Below are 14789 nucleotides of genomic sequence, written 5' to 3'. Positions count from 1 at the left end.
GCTTATATTTTTTATCGACGATAATCTGTTCTTGTGTAATAATGAGCGTGCAGCTGAACAATTACAAGAAAAAAGGCGGAGGACAAAAACTACGACGAGATAACAAGGACAAACCTTTATAGTGCATCGCGAGACTCTTCTTCGAGAATACGAAGCGGGAAGCATAAATTCGAGCGACTCGCTCTCTTAAGCACAATGCTTCCTATTATTACCACGAAAACATGACCGAGGGAAAGAAGACCTCTGGGCATTGTTAGTTAAATAAGCTGCTTCGTAATGGAGCAAAACTTCCTGCTGGCGATTCACGATGCAACATCCATTTGCGCAATTTCATCGCGACCGATTGAATTGCAGGAAATCTGAATATTCGCGTTGCTGATGATCACATGAGATAAATGAAATCGACATGATAAGCAATACTCGTTGTAGTCGAATCGGTGGCAAATGGTGTGTGTTAATGTGGAGATTTCGGCTGGGAATTTATCGGCTGTTGTACGTGGTCGCTAATTTTTGTCCAACGACAAGACCAAGCCTCTCTTCCGGTGTACGAAAGCGTAAATTAAAATCGCACGAAGCCTGGGAAAGTTTTAATAACTTTCCGGGAAGGAAAAAAGAAAGAGACACGCGAGGTTTCGTTTTCCTATAAAGTCGGTCCGTGCGAAATGAGACTGCAGACAACACTTAAACTGCAGCGCGTTAACCCAAATTCCAAATAGCAATAACGGAAATGCGCAGGGTAGTACCGTCGCCATTAAAAAGATCCGCCGTGAGACAAAACAAATTACCGCTTGCGCTCGCGCGTGTGCAAGAATCGTAATTAAAATACACATCGCGGATTCCGGAAGCAATAAATGAAAGCGGACGACGTTCCGTTGCGTGTCAGCTGACTTTTCCTATACCGTAACGCCGCGAAAAGATCCGCGCTTAAGCTCGGTCAGGTCGTTTCCTTCGCGCACCCGGCACCCGGAATTTTCCTCGAAGGATCGCTAATTATCGACGGTGGAAACCCGCGTCGAGCATCCATCCCTCCTTCGTATCCCTCGCTCCATTCGCTCGTTTTCTTCAACAACGCGACAGCAGGGGCGACCCGTTTTTATACTGACGGTGTGTCCGTTAAAATACCGCCGTTAAAAAACCGCCGCGGCTCATTAACTGGCGCCGGTCCGCTCCGTCGGTTTCCGCGGAACACATTTTTCCTAGCCGCGCGCGAACAGCGCAATAACCATAATCAACGGTCTGCTCTCTTTCTTTGTGTGTGTCTCTCTCTGCCCCCCTCTCTCTCTCTCTCTCTCTCTCTCTCTTTCTCTTACGAGCAACCGCGCGATAAACTGCTGCGACCGCCGGCGCGACGCGGCGTGGCGCGCAGTTTTCTCATCGCTTTTCTTCTCGTTTTCCCGCGACACGCGACCAGCCCGGCAGGAAAATCTCCACGTATACGATAAGCCGCCGCAAAAGTTTCTTCCGGCGCGCTCCCGCTCGACTTTATCGTTCATATCGCGCAGCAGTCTTGAGAAATTGCGGTAAGTGTAGAAAGGAAATGCGGTCGGCACTTTATCTGCCATCTAAACGCGTCGAACATGTAATTTCGAAAATTGAAAGCGTCCTTCTTTTAAATATTTCATGAAAAAAAATCTTGTGCATGTCGACGATGTGACACTGTGCATAATAAATGAGTGTTGAATGACAGAAGCTCGTTAAGGAGTGATATTCTAGCAAAAAACGGCGTATTACTTAATTATCCTTCAATAAGAATCCCAGGGGGTTTAATTTTAACGACAGCTTCGTCGACCATTTGTCACTGTCGCTAACTTTCAATGTTCGACGTTAAAATATTTAAATCATTAAAATGCCTCTCAACCTCTTGATATGTGATAAACTGACATTGTCTATATTTACGCAAAGATTATAGAAACACTTCATCATTAGCTTCCGCTTCAATAAGTTTGACGAATTCTTAGAAACGTGACGATTTTTCGACTGCATTACTATTTTCCCGGACAGATCTAACAATGACGAAGGACCGGAGTTTCCGCAGATACGCGCATCCATCGCGTCGACTATAGTCTTAGAGATGTAGCTGAGGAATATTTCCCAGGGGGTTCACGCGACAAGTCGACCAACTGACATGACGAAGATCCATACAATTACGCAGACGTAACGTCAACTGCGCTGTATAATTTATACAGCGCGTCGGTCAGACCGTGACAATGAGACGGCGTGATAAAGAAAGAAAAAAGAAGAAAAGGAAGAGAGAGAGAGAGAGAGAGAGAGAGAGAGGAAAAAAGAGAAAAGATAGCGATCCATCGTCGTTCAAGAAAGACTCGTGATCGAGAGCACCTCACCGCAATTTACGATGGAAACGGAGAAAGAACCGCTAAGTCCTTTAACCGTCGTGGTATCTTTTCTCACTTTTTCTTTCGGCCCGACATCTTTTATGTTCCTTTGTTACGGAACGTGTGAGGTGATCGACACCTCGTCTTTCTTCGTTCATGTGAAGATCTATCTACTACCCATTGCACGCGTCGCAGCACCGTGACTCCAACGCGTATGTGTTCTCGACTATTGCATTAATTTAAATTTTTCCGACGTAAAACGATGCGCACAGTTTTAAAACCGATTATATGATAACGATTTTGTTCCAACAAATTCTTCTCATGGAATATTTATTTAAGGCGGCAAAAATATAGTTTCTAGAATTATTTCAAAGTTTTAACATTTATCAATGAATATTTGTAGAAAATAAGTGATTCGTATTACGATTTCATATTATTTCAATAAAAATTTTCCAATGTACGCGTAATTTTAAAATAAATTACGTTTAATTGTCCGAATAAAATTTTGTGAGAAAAATTATCCAAAGAGAAGAGAATATTTTCCGAAATTTCTGTTCGTAATCACTTTAACATTCGTAAAAATAAATTTGGAGAAAATGAGGGAAATCGCGCCATATACCGTGTCGGAACGACCCGTACATCGTCAGCCATTATTGTTGCACAATTCACTAGAATATTGCGCGGACCGATTAAATTTCTCACCTAGTAGAAGGGGAAATAACACATCTAGAGAAAAGAGTGCGAGGGCCGTGCGGGTACGGCGCGAAGTTGGAAAGTGGAACGTTCTAGTGAACGGTACTTTTCTATCACTTCTCTCATCATATCTCTCTTCCTTCACACGCACGTTTATAAATTACGGTCGGAGAGCGGAATGACGGCGTTTGTAAGGCGGAGGGTCCGAGAGGAAAGAGAGAGAGAGAGAGAGAGAGAGAGAGAGAGAGAGAGAGAGAGAGAGAGAAAGAGAGAGAGAGAAAGAGAGGGAGAAAGAAAAGAAAAAGGTGCGACGACGGTGTTTCGAGGCAACTCGACAGAACCGGACCGAGGTACGAAGGAATGAGAGAAGATTCCAAAGAAAAGAAAGAAAGAGAGGGAGGGGGAGGGAGAGACGCATAGCTCGACGACGGCCTCGTGGAGAGCCGGATCATAAATGGACGATCGAAACGAAAGGGAGAACGCTCGAGGAGAAAAGGGAGAGACTCGGATGGAGGTGGGCAGGCTGCCCCCTTGTAAATTGCGCGAGATCCGCGCAGGTATCCACGAAGACGGGCTGAGGTCGAGCCAACAATTTCGAGAAAAGTATTCGAGGGGCATAACAGAACGGCCCTGATATTCGAGTAACTTTTCCACGACTCCCTTCTTTTCCATCAATTCGCAAAGGTCGATTGGATTCAAGCTGACTCTCATTTATTAGCGAGACTTAGCTTTTAACAAATGAGCAGAATTAACATTTGCACAGTTGTAACAGCGTTAGGTTCTTCTCGATTAGATTTTGGTTGAAATAGCGCACGCCGTCTTCAAGGTTGTTCCCATTTGCTAATGTGAATGTAACACGACGAAGTTAACTGAAGCGCGATCGCGATGTTACTTCGTGAAAAAAAAAAAATCGTGAACAAATCACAATTGATATTATTACAAAGATTATCATGATTTTCTTATTCTAAATGTAAAAGGAATCGCGAAATTATTGTCGAGGTAACTAGACATTAGTTTGAAACCTTTGTATCGCGTTAAGAATGTCATTTCGAAAGAAAAAATCTCTGGAGAAAAATTGCGTGCAAAGGAAAAAAGCAGTACTAAAAATGAAATGTCTACTGCTAAGAATCAAAATCAACATAAATTTTCCTCTACTCTGGTATATTATTCAAATTACTTCAAAATAACGGTAAAACGGAAAATATAGACCCTTTTGTTTTATTGATGAAAGAAAGAACAATTTTCAATACATTTGATTAAACGCGAAAATCTATTCCAAATTCGATCTGAAATTGATAGCATGATGTAACAATGAAGACCGTGTAATATATTCAAACCGCTAGAATTTCCTCAATTACTGATCATATTTCTAGCATCTAGTTTCTCAATGTGATTCATGCTCATTACGAATTTGTTAAGCCGTCGATGATTCAATGCTGATGAATTCGCGCATGCCACCGCGTATTCGAGTCCGTTCAGACGAACGTTATACGCGGCTCGTCACCGAGGAAGATCGTCAGGTGCGACAAGCTGGATACGCAGGAAACCGCATCGGTCGAATGATCGCACGAGCAACAGGACGTGTATTGCCCTCGCCGGAACAAAAGCGGGGGAGTGCGGGAAACTCTACGTTTCTCTTTTTCTCTCTCTCTCTCTCTCTCTCTCTTCCCCCCACCCTCTTTCTCTCTCTTTCTTTCCCTTCTGCGTTCTCCGAATTATTGCGCAGTATACATACGCAGTAGTTTATATACGCAGTATTGTATTTACAATAAAGTAGTTGTATCTCTATCGATATTTAGTGGAGAAGAAAAAGGAAGATCGCAAGTAACATGGCGACGCAAAAAATCTCGGACCGGAGGCAAGAAAAACGACTGCAGACGGTTAGAGGGACATTCAAACGAACGTACGACGCGACGCTGCAACACAACGACGGATGCGCGCCATTTCGAATTCAAACTCCCGCGACCCTGCGTGACGCCAGACGCCGCCCGTTTCGAACTCGAATTCAAATTTACGTCTAACAGTAATGGCGTCCGTTGCTGTTGCAAATCTCGAATGTCGAATTCCAAGGTGCGACGGTGCGGCGGCGGTTAACCACCTGCTGAGTGTATCGCGTGGCTGTTCATGCACTTCTCTTTCTACTTTTCTCTCTCTCTCTCTCTCTCTCTCTCTCTCTCTCTCTCTCTCTCTCTCTTTGTCTTCTCCACCTTCTCTCTCTCTCTCCATCTCTCTTTCTCTTTTTCTACCTCCCTCCCTCTCTATCACTTTCTACGCCGAAGTGCGGCGAACGGTATCACGCGAGCGGTCCCGTGGGAAACCACGCGCGAGATTCCTTCGAGGGAAGCGAATTCCCGTGGTGCACCGGCGCATTATCACTCGTTGAATATTTTCATTACATACCTGTTAGTTGCAGCAGCAGCAGGAGAACGGCGATCGGGACGATAAGACGCTCGCAGGCTGCCATCGTGACGGTGACCACCTGTCTCTTTCCACTCTTCTCGTCGACGATGACAGTCTCTCTTTCTCTCTTTCTGCCGTTCGTCACACACCGGTCTCCGTTTCTCTCTCAATCTTCGGTCGACACACGTGACGTATCTCCGGTCACTGACACCACTCGCGACCGCGTTAACGTCCCACGTACGATCGACGATGAATCGAATGCATTAAATGATACTACGCGATCAAACAACTCTTACTACCGACAGACTACTAACACGTCACAACGTCGCGCTGGCCGATCTCGAACTGTGGCGGGGAGCACGGCGTACGTGTTCGGCACGGCCTTCGGCTGCGCTCGGCTAGTTCCGCCGACCACGTGATTCGTCGGCACGCAGGTACGACTACGTGACGACGAGTGGGAAGCCGGCCGATTCGCGCGCACGACCTTCCCTCAGATCTTTTCTCCTTCTTCTATTGTACTTATTTTCGGCGATCTACAATAGCGGAACTTGCAGAAGTAAATTGGTTTGATGTTTCAATTAATCTCTCGGGCTGAAGTGTCTCCGATCGCGTTAAGATCACGCTTCGTTCGAGCGGAGTGTCCTTACTCCTCGCATTCGTCTCGAACTTTCGATGAGGCGTAATCGCGAAATCATCGCGAATTCACATATTACACTGTATTGTCGCGGGATATCATGTCGTGTCTCTTATATGTAACAATATCGTATGACGCGAATATACTCCTCATTGAGTATAAGTGTCTAAAATATTGGGGTTCGACATTGTGATTGAGTGTGATTGATCACACTCCGATTCGCCCTTTGTTAGGTTATATACGTGAATGAGGTTAGGTCCCTTCTATTGTCCTTCTACTCGAAACGAACATTAAATTGTGCGTATAAGATAGACGTTATTTACCAGATCAATGATTAAATCGCGCATTAGCTTAGATAGTCTACACGTAAGAACCCCGATATTGGCGCGCTACCTTCCATATATCGAACCTTCACTCGATCGACCATTTATTTTGCCTCCTACGAACGTCGCTACATCGAACGCTCGTAAACACGAGCGTAACACTTCACCCAACGAATATAAATCTCTCGCCGGCAAGTTTTTTACTCATACGATATACACGGCAATCTTGTTTTCAGAATTTGTTTCGCTGTATGCTCCGGCTACATATGCAACAATCAGCGATTTACGACAATGACGGCCTATCCAATCGCGATACGAAACATCAGGAGGTATCAGGCATAACATATCCTGGCAATAAAAATTATCTAATAAACACTATCTAATCAACTCGGTGACGTAAAGTAAGAAAAGGTCAATAAGCTTGACACTTAATAGCTCTACTTAACAAACGAGCTCCGATAAATGTGATACATTGAACATAGTAGGAGAAAAACGAAAACTTTGAATTTAGCTAGTTTAGTTAGTTTCTGATAATATTGCCATTAATCCTTTGATTCGATCAATCTCTTTATCTCTGTTGCTCGCTGTTATTCGATATTCAGTGTATTTCAAACATCGTCATGTAATGTATTTCTTTCTCGTCAACGAGTCTTACGCGATATGCGACGTCGAATCGCGCGCATCGTGTGATAAGCAAGGACGAATATTCGTCGTCGTCAAGATTTCTAGAGATTGATAGCACGCATCCAAAGCAGCGTAAATATTGTCACGGTGTTAACGATATGTTCGTAATTGCGTGTCGCATGTACACAATTACTCGAGAGATGAGAGCTTGCGACGCGCAAATACCGTAGTTTATTTCGAGTTTACTCAGAGGGACGTTCGATGGAACTGCTCGGAAAATCGAGGTCGCCTCGAACGTCACGCAGAAGAAGAAAGAACGATGACGGATTTTCTTCGGAAAATGGCCAGGTTGAATCGCCTGAATAGAACTTTCCTCTTACCAACTGAATTATTACGCGTTGTTTTTCGTTCTTTCTTCGTTTACTTCGGGAACTTTGGTACATTCACCGAGAGAAAAAGAGCAACTGAATCGAGCAGCTTAAAAATTTTTCACTCGAATATTTCAATAAACACCTTTCCGACCGATAATTTCAGAAACAAAAGTCGAAGATGACGCTGCTCCGCTGCTGCCTCGTAGTATCCTCCTCCTCCTCCTCCTTTTCTCCTTTATTTCGAGAAGTATACAAACCCCATCATCGGTTACGACCTCCACCGCGTCTTACTCTCGAGAGGATCGTCCTTTTTCAAATAAACCGACCGACCCTCGCGTGGTTTTCGGCTTAGACCCTCGCGTCTTTCGTGACGCGAGAGAATGTACTCGTGTCCGGCAACGACCCAACGGGCACGAGGGAGGAAGAGATGCAGCCGGTCGAGACTTCGTTTGTTTATCATTTGTCAGCGAGCTGCTTATAGCAAAGTGGGTTAGAATCGCGGACAGCAGACATTCTCGCGTCGTTCTTTTCCCGCCATGAAGTCGAGTGCTGACGTTCGCGCTGTCTTTTGTCGTGTGCCACGAAGTTGATCGATCGTCCGGCAATAGAGAAAGTCTATGCTCGTTAAGGGACGATTGATGCGTTTAAGTCGAAAATCGAACGCGCGCGCGGGTTTTTATTAAATTCTCAGTAGAAGATTGCGGTCGCGCGATGGAAGCTTTGTCGTGGCGAGCGAGCGAGCGAGCGGGTCGTCGATCAATCTTCATCGATTGTGCCGCCGCGTTATATGCAAAAGTAATTCAAATGTTGCCCACGACTTTAATATTTGCATAACCGACGTTGTTTACGATTCACTATCGAAGCGTCCGCTAAGATGATAGATCGCAATTTTCGCCCGGCGCCTGTTAAAACGCGCCGCTAAGGTTTTACCGTCTTAAACTCGCGCCGGAGAACCCGTCATTCAGTGCTTTTCTGACGGCTTAGCAAGCACCGAAAGTGGATCTCGTTTTACCGAAGTGTTCGACGTTTCTTCATAACAACGGCTATTCGTCGCCGTTTTAATAAAACATCCGAGCGTTAGCAATATTTTGCTAGTGACTTGTAAAATTTATATTCGTCTGGTATTGCCGATACACATTTTCCTTGTGTTTCGCTATTTTGAAAAAAGCAACTAGAGAAACGACAGTTGAAATAAAAGTTTCACGTACAACTGTTAAATTCTCTGTACTCTGTACGTTCATTGTCCGACTATGTTTCTGTTGCTTTTTAATTGTCTCGTTTAATCTTCTGTTGCAGCGTGTTGCAGCGACAAGGATTAATAAACGTTCGTCGCCAGATCGTCGATCCTCGCAGACGGTGGGATTGTGAGCTGAAACGAGAGAATAGGTGAGTCGAAAGTGCAAAATAGTCGAGAGTAAATGAATAGAGAGAGAGAGAGAGAGAGAGAGAGAGAGAGAGAGAGAGAGAGAGAGAGAGAGAGAGAGAGAGAAAGGGGAGGTGGGGAGTGAAAGAGAGAAAGAGGCGGAATAAAAGCGAGAATGACCGAGACTCTAGGTTAAATGACGCCTCGAAGCGCTTGTATCTTCTGTCTACGAGCGAGCCGGTTATTAAACACTTAAATCTTCCTCGGTGCATAAAGAAAAAAAATGACGCGGAGAGCTCGCTGTAGGAGCGGCAGAAGGGGGGAAGGGTGGGAGATGCGAGAAATAAATTTATGAGGGACAAGCGATGCGCTGTTCTTCCTTCTCTTCAAGAGCGGTTCGCTACTAAATTAAATATTTATTCCACGATCATTCGCCGAAGGGTCGCGACGGTAGACTCGTCTCGACAAATAAACGGATATATTTCGTTTCGTCGGGTTACCGATTATCGATCGGTCCTCGCTGAGCTTGAAACCGTATTCAGTTGTCCCCGTATTTTAATAGACTGTCAATCATTCGCTATGAAAATAAGTTAACGATACGAGCAGCAAGATACGAAAGATCCTGATGAAGAAACTAGGAAGCTGGAAAGAGGTTTTTCTAACCGAGAGAAAAGAACGTAGCTTATGAATCGGGTTTTTTAGCCTCCGTAAATATTCAGAGATACTCGCGGAAGTAAAATTGCGAGTCAGAAATCCGATTTGGATAATAAGAGAAACCATAGTGTAAGGGATTGTGGAATTCAGAAATCTCATTCATAGATTCGTAGACTTTCTCCTATTCCAGCCTGAGTCAGATAACTGCCTCGCAGACTGCCAATCTTCTTTCTCCGAGATTTCTGCATTTCGCTCAAGTCGTATCATTTTTCAATTGACGCGCATTAAGAACAAAATTAAGATTCAATACGGAGAGTGCTTATTTATACTTTCCGCAGCGCGAAATTGTATTAACATGTAATTAGCATCAAAATTCCGCCGCGAGGAAAAAAGTAAAAGCGTCGCTTAAAATTACGGAGAAAGAAGTAAGGATATACGAAAAGACAGCATAGTCGAAATAAATGTTGGCGATGTATCATTTGGGATATCAGTCTTCGGGGAGGCAACTGGAAGGAAAGTGGATGAAATAGTAGCTTCCGCAGGGAGGGTAGGAGGGAGGGAGGGCACAGCTGGCCGCGGTTTCATCCCGCGGAAAATTCGGATTTTGCCGGAAACGTAGCGAAATGCGCTCTTATATTTCCGCGCATTGCTACGACGCCTCATTTGACGCGCGCATCTCTCGCGTTGCGGCAAACCGCCGCGTTGCATACCTCCTGAAGAACGTAAGGAACGCGGTTATATTTTTCCGTCTGTCTCGGTCTGCGAGCGACTCGCATTAACAGCGGGTAATTGTCCCACGACAAGCACAGACCGCGGCTGCATCCGTCGCGACGATTGTTCCGTCGATCAATCGCATCCCGTTTGAACCGCTTATACGATTAAGCTGCCAACAGGTGCGCGCACTCTAGTCAAGTCACGCTATCGCGCCGACTGTAATTCGGTCGATCATTGATAGAACCAAGGGACTATGATCGAAGAGACAAGAACGTGAAATCGGGGCTGACTGCCGGGGAGGGAAAAGGCCGCGAGGACGAGCGAGGAAACGTATGATGAACCCCGACCCTCTCCATCCGCATTTCTCGCTCATCTCTCGCTTTCTCTATTTCCAGCTCTGCCTCCTTTTTCCTCGTTCGCTCGTTCTGTACTATATTTGGTGTTTGCGGTGCGTGTACGTGCGTCCGCGAGTCTGTGTTGGAGCAGGTTCGCCGGCGCCTGAAAGGCAGGCAGCCAGGCGGGCGCCGTCTCTCGAAAGGGTTTCGCGTTCTACCGACGAGGACGGCGCCCGTCGTCGCCGTTCATCCGAGGGTAGAAGCAGGACGGATAACGAGCGGGGGTGGATAAAACGGGACATCGAGGACGAGGGAGAGCGAGGGAGGCGGAGGGATCTCTCTCTCTCTCTCTCTCTCTCTCTCTCTCAGTGCAGCATCGGAAAGGAGGTTGCGCCGATGCACGACGCCTCGAAGAGACCGTATCGCGAGAGGCAACAGCCTGGAAGACGACAGCCTGTCCTCCTCGTCCTCGCCCTCATCCTCGGCCTCGGCCTGGCGAAATAGAAGGCCGCTCGAATGCCTGAGAAGAAAGGACGAACCGGCGTCCCGGTGTTTTTTGATGCCGTGCGCGGACCGCGTCGGGATATGAAAAGCGCCCGGAGGCTCCGCATGAAAGTACGCGAAACTCGTTAACGCAGCGGAGGTAAATACGCGAGGAGGGAGAAAGAGGAGGATAGAACGGGAGAGGGAACGAGTTGGAAATAAAGAGGTAGATGGCCGTTTCAAAGGGGGTTCCTTTGATGCCGGCATGTTCGCCGCGAAATAAACGTGATTACTGTTCAATCGTTGAGCAAAGATTCGCGCTGCTATCGATATTGTTGTATAATTTCGACTATCGACGAGAGCTACGGTTATTGATTAGCAATTAGCTGAATATGCGGTGGTTTTATCCCGGCTCGCCGAATATTTGCATTGTATATAGGGCAACAATTTTCCCCGCATTAACTCTCATAAAAATGTTTCGCATTACCGGAGACTCGATAGCTTCGAGAGGTTTGAGAACAAAATATATGAATTTAACTCGAAATGGATGAGATGAAAAATATTTCATATTTACCTCTGACTAATTAGGTAACCAATATGTACTGGAAAAATAAATAAATAAACAAGGACTCATATCCCTTCGTGCTGTTGTTACACGATCGCTTTGTGTCCATTGCGAAAACACGAGGACTTATGTACACGTACACGCTGTTACTAACGACGTCGTTTTCTGCCGGAATAACGCTATAAGCTAGGAAACAAATGGCAGCTCCGCGGTTATGATAACGTTCCATCAGTGCGTTGCTGAGAGGTCGACAAATCGTTTCGTCGATCGGACTTCGCGGTACGATTTGTCAGAAGCGGAACGCCTATGACCGTAGTGCACTCGTGTGATACCTCGGAGACGTATCAATCAATTCATTGTCGGTATCGAGGTCCGCGAGCGGTGTCAATTGCGCGAGATATGCACTCGCTTCTATACTTTCAAACCGATTGCTCATCCCACGGATTAGCAATCGTACGTATCGGGTTGTCGCCGTAACGACCGGTCGTCGTTAAAATTCCGGAGAAGTTCGTACCGATCCCGTTAGATGAGCGAAAACCGGACACGCGAATCTCTTCCGCGAGAGTCCCGCGAGAGGCGAAAGGAAATCGAGACCGACTTTCCCGAGGAAAGACCGAGGCGCGACAGGCACGCGGTAACGGAGTTACATTTATTTGGTCCCCCGAGCAGGAAGGTGATATTTTTCCAAGGGGGAAACTTTCAAACGCCGACGGTGACTGCCTCTTGCCGTAAAAGGGCGGCATTGTGTCCACGCCTCGCCTCTCGGCTCCTCTCTCGCCCACCTCATTTCTCCTCTCCTTTTCTCTCTTTCCTTCCTTCCTTCTTTCTTTCCCTTTCTCTTTCTCTTTCTTTCTCTCCTTCCCTCCCTCCCTCTTGCTCTGTCTCCCTCTCTGTCTCTCTGTCTCTCTCTCTCTCTCTCTCTCTCTCTCCCCCTCACCCCCTCTTTCTCTCTCGTTCCTCTCGAGAGCATAAACACTTCGCGACGGCCGGAAGGTAGAAGTTTGGTCTGGTCGGAGTTGTGGGAGGTGAAGAGGAGGCCAGAGAGAAGGACGGGCGGATTTATTTCTCGTCCGCTTCGTGCTCGCCGATAAGGCGAAGGAGACGTATGAGAGCCCGTAAACCTTGGACGCCGCTCGTAACTTACTGATTGACGAACCGCCGATCTCGAGTCGGGTTACGCGAAGCCCGGTTACCTAGAACCAAGAGGCGAACTCGCAAATACGCCGTAGAATTTCCTGCCGGATGCGAAAGACGTTTCACTTATTTAGCGCGGTGCCCTCCCAGGTCGTGACACGACTGCGACAAACCGCGCGCTCCTGCGGATGTCCGCGGGTTAAAACCACCGCGTCTTAAGCGAGGCTCTACATAACGCAGAAACGGAAAAAATACGCTGTCAGGTCGGCGGTTTATGGTAATTCAGGGATGAAAAGAGAATGTTCGGAAGAGTCCGACGGGATAAGGCGCGCTGTGCCGCTTAATAGGAACCACCGCGAATAATTTAGATTGCAAGGGATTCACTGCTGTGGCCTGCTAAAAACGTGTTCGCCCGTTTCTTTCATTTTAAATAACCGCAAAGATCGCGTGACTTCTACATTGAATTTTGCACCTTTAAGAGAGCGAGAGAGAGAGAGAGAGAGAGAGAGAGAGAGAGAGAGAGAGAGAGAGAGAGAGAGAAGAGGACTAAATAAGCGAGATGCATAATGATTTGCAGCAGCAGAGTTTTCTCTTCTAGAATTTTGAGACAATTGAGACGAGCATATCGTAGCTCACGTTGATTGATAAAACAAAGGAAGGACACACATACACACACATGTTCTTAATGCATGCGCATCAATTACGAAATTTGTGCATGTGTAGCGCTACACGTGACTGTGTAACCACGTATATTTCGCGATTACTCACACGAGTCGACTTTCTTCGATAAGATTTTTATTAGATTGCGTTTTTCTTATTATGACGTGTATCAAATGCCGGTTCAGGATTCTTCGTTTTTTCGTGGAATGAATTTTTGATTATGCGTAACAAGATAACGTATTTATAAAAGTGTCACTGGATATTCGCCGCTGTTGATAATGAAATGTAATGTTCGTCGTGTGTATATGTTACTCGACGCAACTGGCTGTTTAATTTAATATGCTCGCGATACCCCGTGCGACCTGAATTAGTAAATATTATCGTTGCCAAGTGACGTGCATTCGCTCAGGACACCGCGAAAGGTCCGATGCTGATGTATGGTTCTGAGAAGCGTGCCGAGTGCAACTGATAATTAACGGTCCATTCGGATACGCGTAACCGCTATTCGAGTTGACATTGACGTATCGTTCGCGATCCCTCGTGACGTCGCGGAATATTCAATGTGACGAATTAATTTTGCGTGTAATCGTGGAAAAGGTGTCCACTGATTTTGCATTTCTATTGATCACGAGAGACGACGAGAATGGCGCATTGAAGTAATTATCACGTTAATTAATTATCACGAATGTGCTGCATAATGCGTCTTCATTCCGGTGCTTGCAATTTTAGTTCGCTTATCATAGGTAAGCAAGAATATATTGTGTGTGTGTGTGTGTGTGAGAAAGAAAGAGAAAGGAAGAGCGGGGCAATAAATGGCAATAAATCCTTTGTTAGGAACAAACAATTTCGTAATGCGAATGTTTTAGTGTAACTGTGTTTCCATTGTAGCTTGTATTGTACGATTCGCGCGAAAGAAAGAGTCGTAAATCTAAATCAATATTTTGATAAAAACGCAACTCTGACACACTTTAACGCCGTATTATCTTGTGCGTCGCGTTATCATCAGTTAATGTAAAATCTGTGTGATAAAAATCTGTGTGTTTGTCCGACTCGATGTTAATGACTCTGCAGATTTCAACGAATTCCACTAATGGGGAGAGAGACAGAGTTCCATACAGGCTAATAACAGACTTATTATGTTACAATGTTATTTATTGCCGTTGATTTTTTATTATAAATTGCCATTAATATGCATGTTAATTTTTAAAGAAAGACTTTCATTTCAGAACCATTTAATACTCGATTATTCAATTGGCCATCGACAAACCGGTCGCATTTAGTCTCTGCTGTTGGTTGAGAGCAGGATTTATTATAGATTTGTAATAATGGCCTGTTATTTAACTGTATAATCAATATTTCTTGTGTTGTACACAATAGTACATATTGACAAATAATCAGAGGTTTATGAAACTGTAATTATTTATCGAGTGATAGTGCGCCATTAATACCGGTCTGAATCTCCATTCGGGTATCTCTTTATCCTCGTCAAATTCGTCAAGCGTC

General features: G+C 45.5%; 1 protein-coding gene and 1 long non-coding RNA gene across 5 annotated transcripts in view; one reads left to right on the top strand and one right to left on the bottom strand.

Annotated features, from left to right (window-relative positions):
• Fas2 (neural cell adhesion molecule fasciclin 2) overlaps positions 1-5780 on the bottom strand; it is a 101287-nt gene extending 95507 nt beyond the window's left edge. For 2 of the 4 annotated variants that reach the window (XM_025307258.1, XM_019841239.2), the window contains exon 1: positions 5427-5780. In XM_025307258.1, coding sequence (XP_025163043.1) covers positions 5427-5490 — 64 coding nt within the window. In that variant the 5' untranslated portion in view covers positions 5491-5780. The remainder of the gene's footprint in view (positions 1-5426) is intronic. The other 2 variants (XM_025307259.1, XM_025307260.1) reach the window with 1 other exon arrangement.
• LOC112590512 (uncharacterized) overlaps positions 1-14789 on the top strand; it is a 47152-nt gene that overhangs the window by 7849 nt on the left and 24514 nt on the right. Inside the window, exon 2 of the long non-coding RNA XR_003114274.1 lies at positions 8675-8764. This is a non-coding gene — a long non-coding RNA (uncharacterized LOC112590512). The remainder of the gene's footprint in view (positions 1-8674; positions 8765-14789) is intronic.

The sequence above is a fragment of the Harpegnathos saltator genome, unplaced genomic scaffold, assembly GCF_003227715.2.
Source record: "Harpegnathos saltator strain DR-91 unplaced genomic scaffold, Hsal_v8.6 scaffold844, whole genome shotgun sequence".
In the NCBI taxonomy this organism is placed as follows: domain Eukaryota; kingdom Metazoa; phylum Arthropoda; class Insecta; order Hymenoptera; family Formicidae; genus Harpegnathos; species Harpegnathos saltator.
The sequence above is the reverse complement of the archived record's forward strand: the minus strand, read 5'-3'. Positions and strand labels throughout refer to the sequence as shown.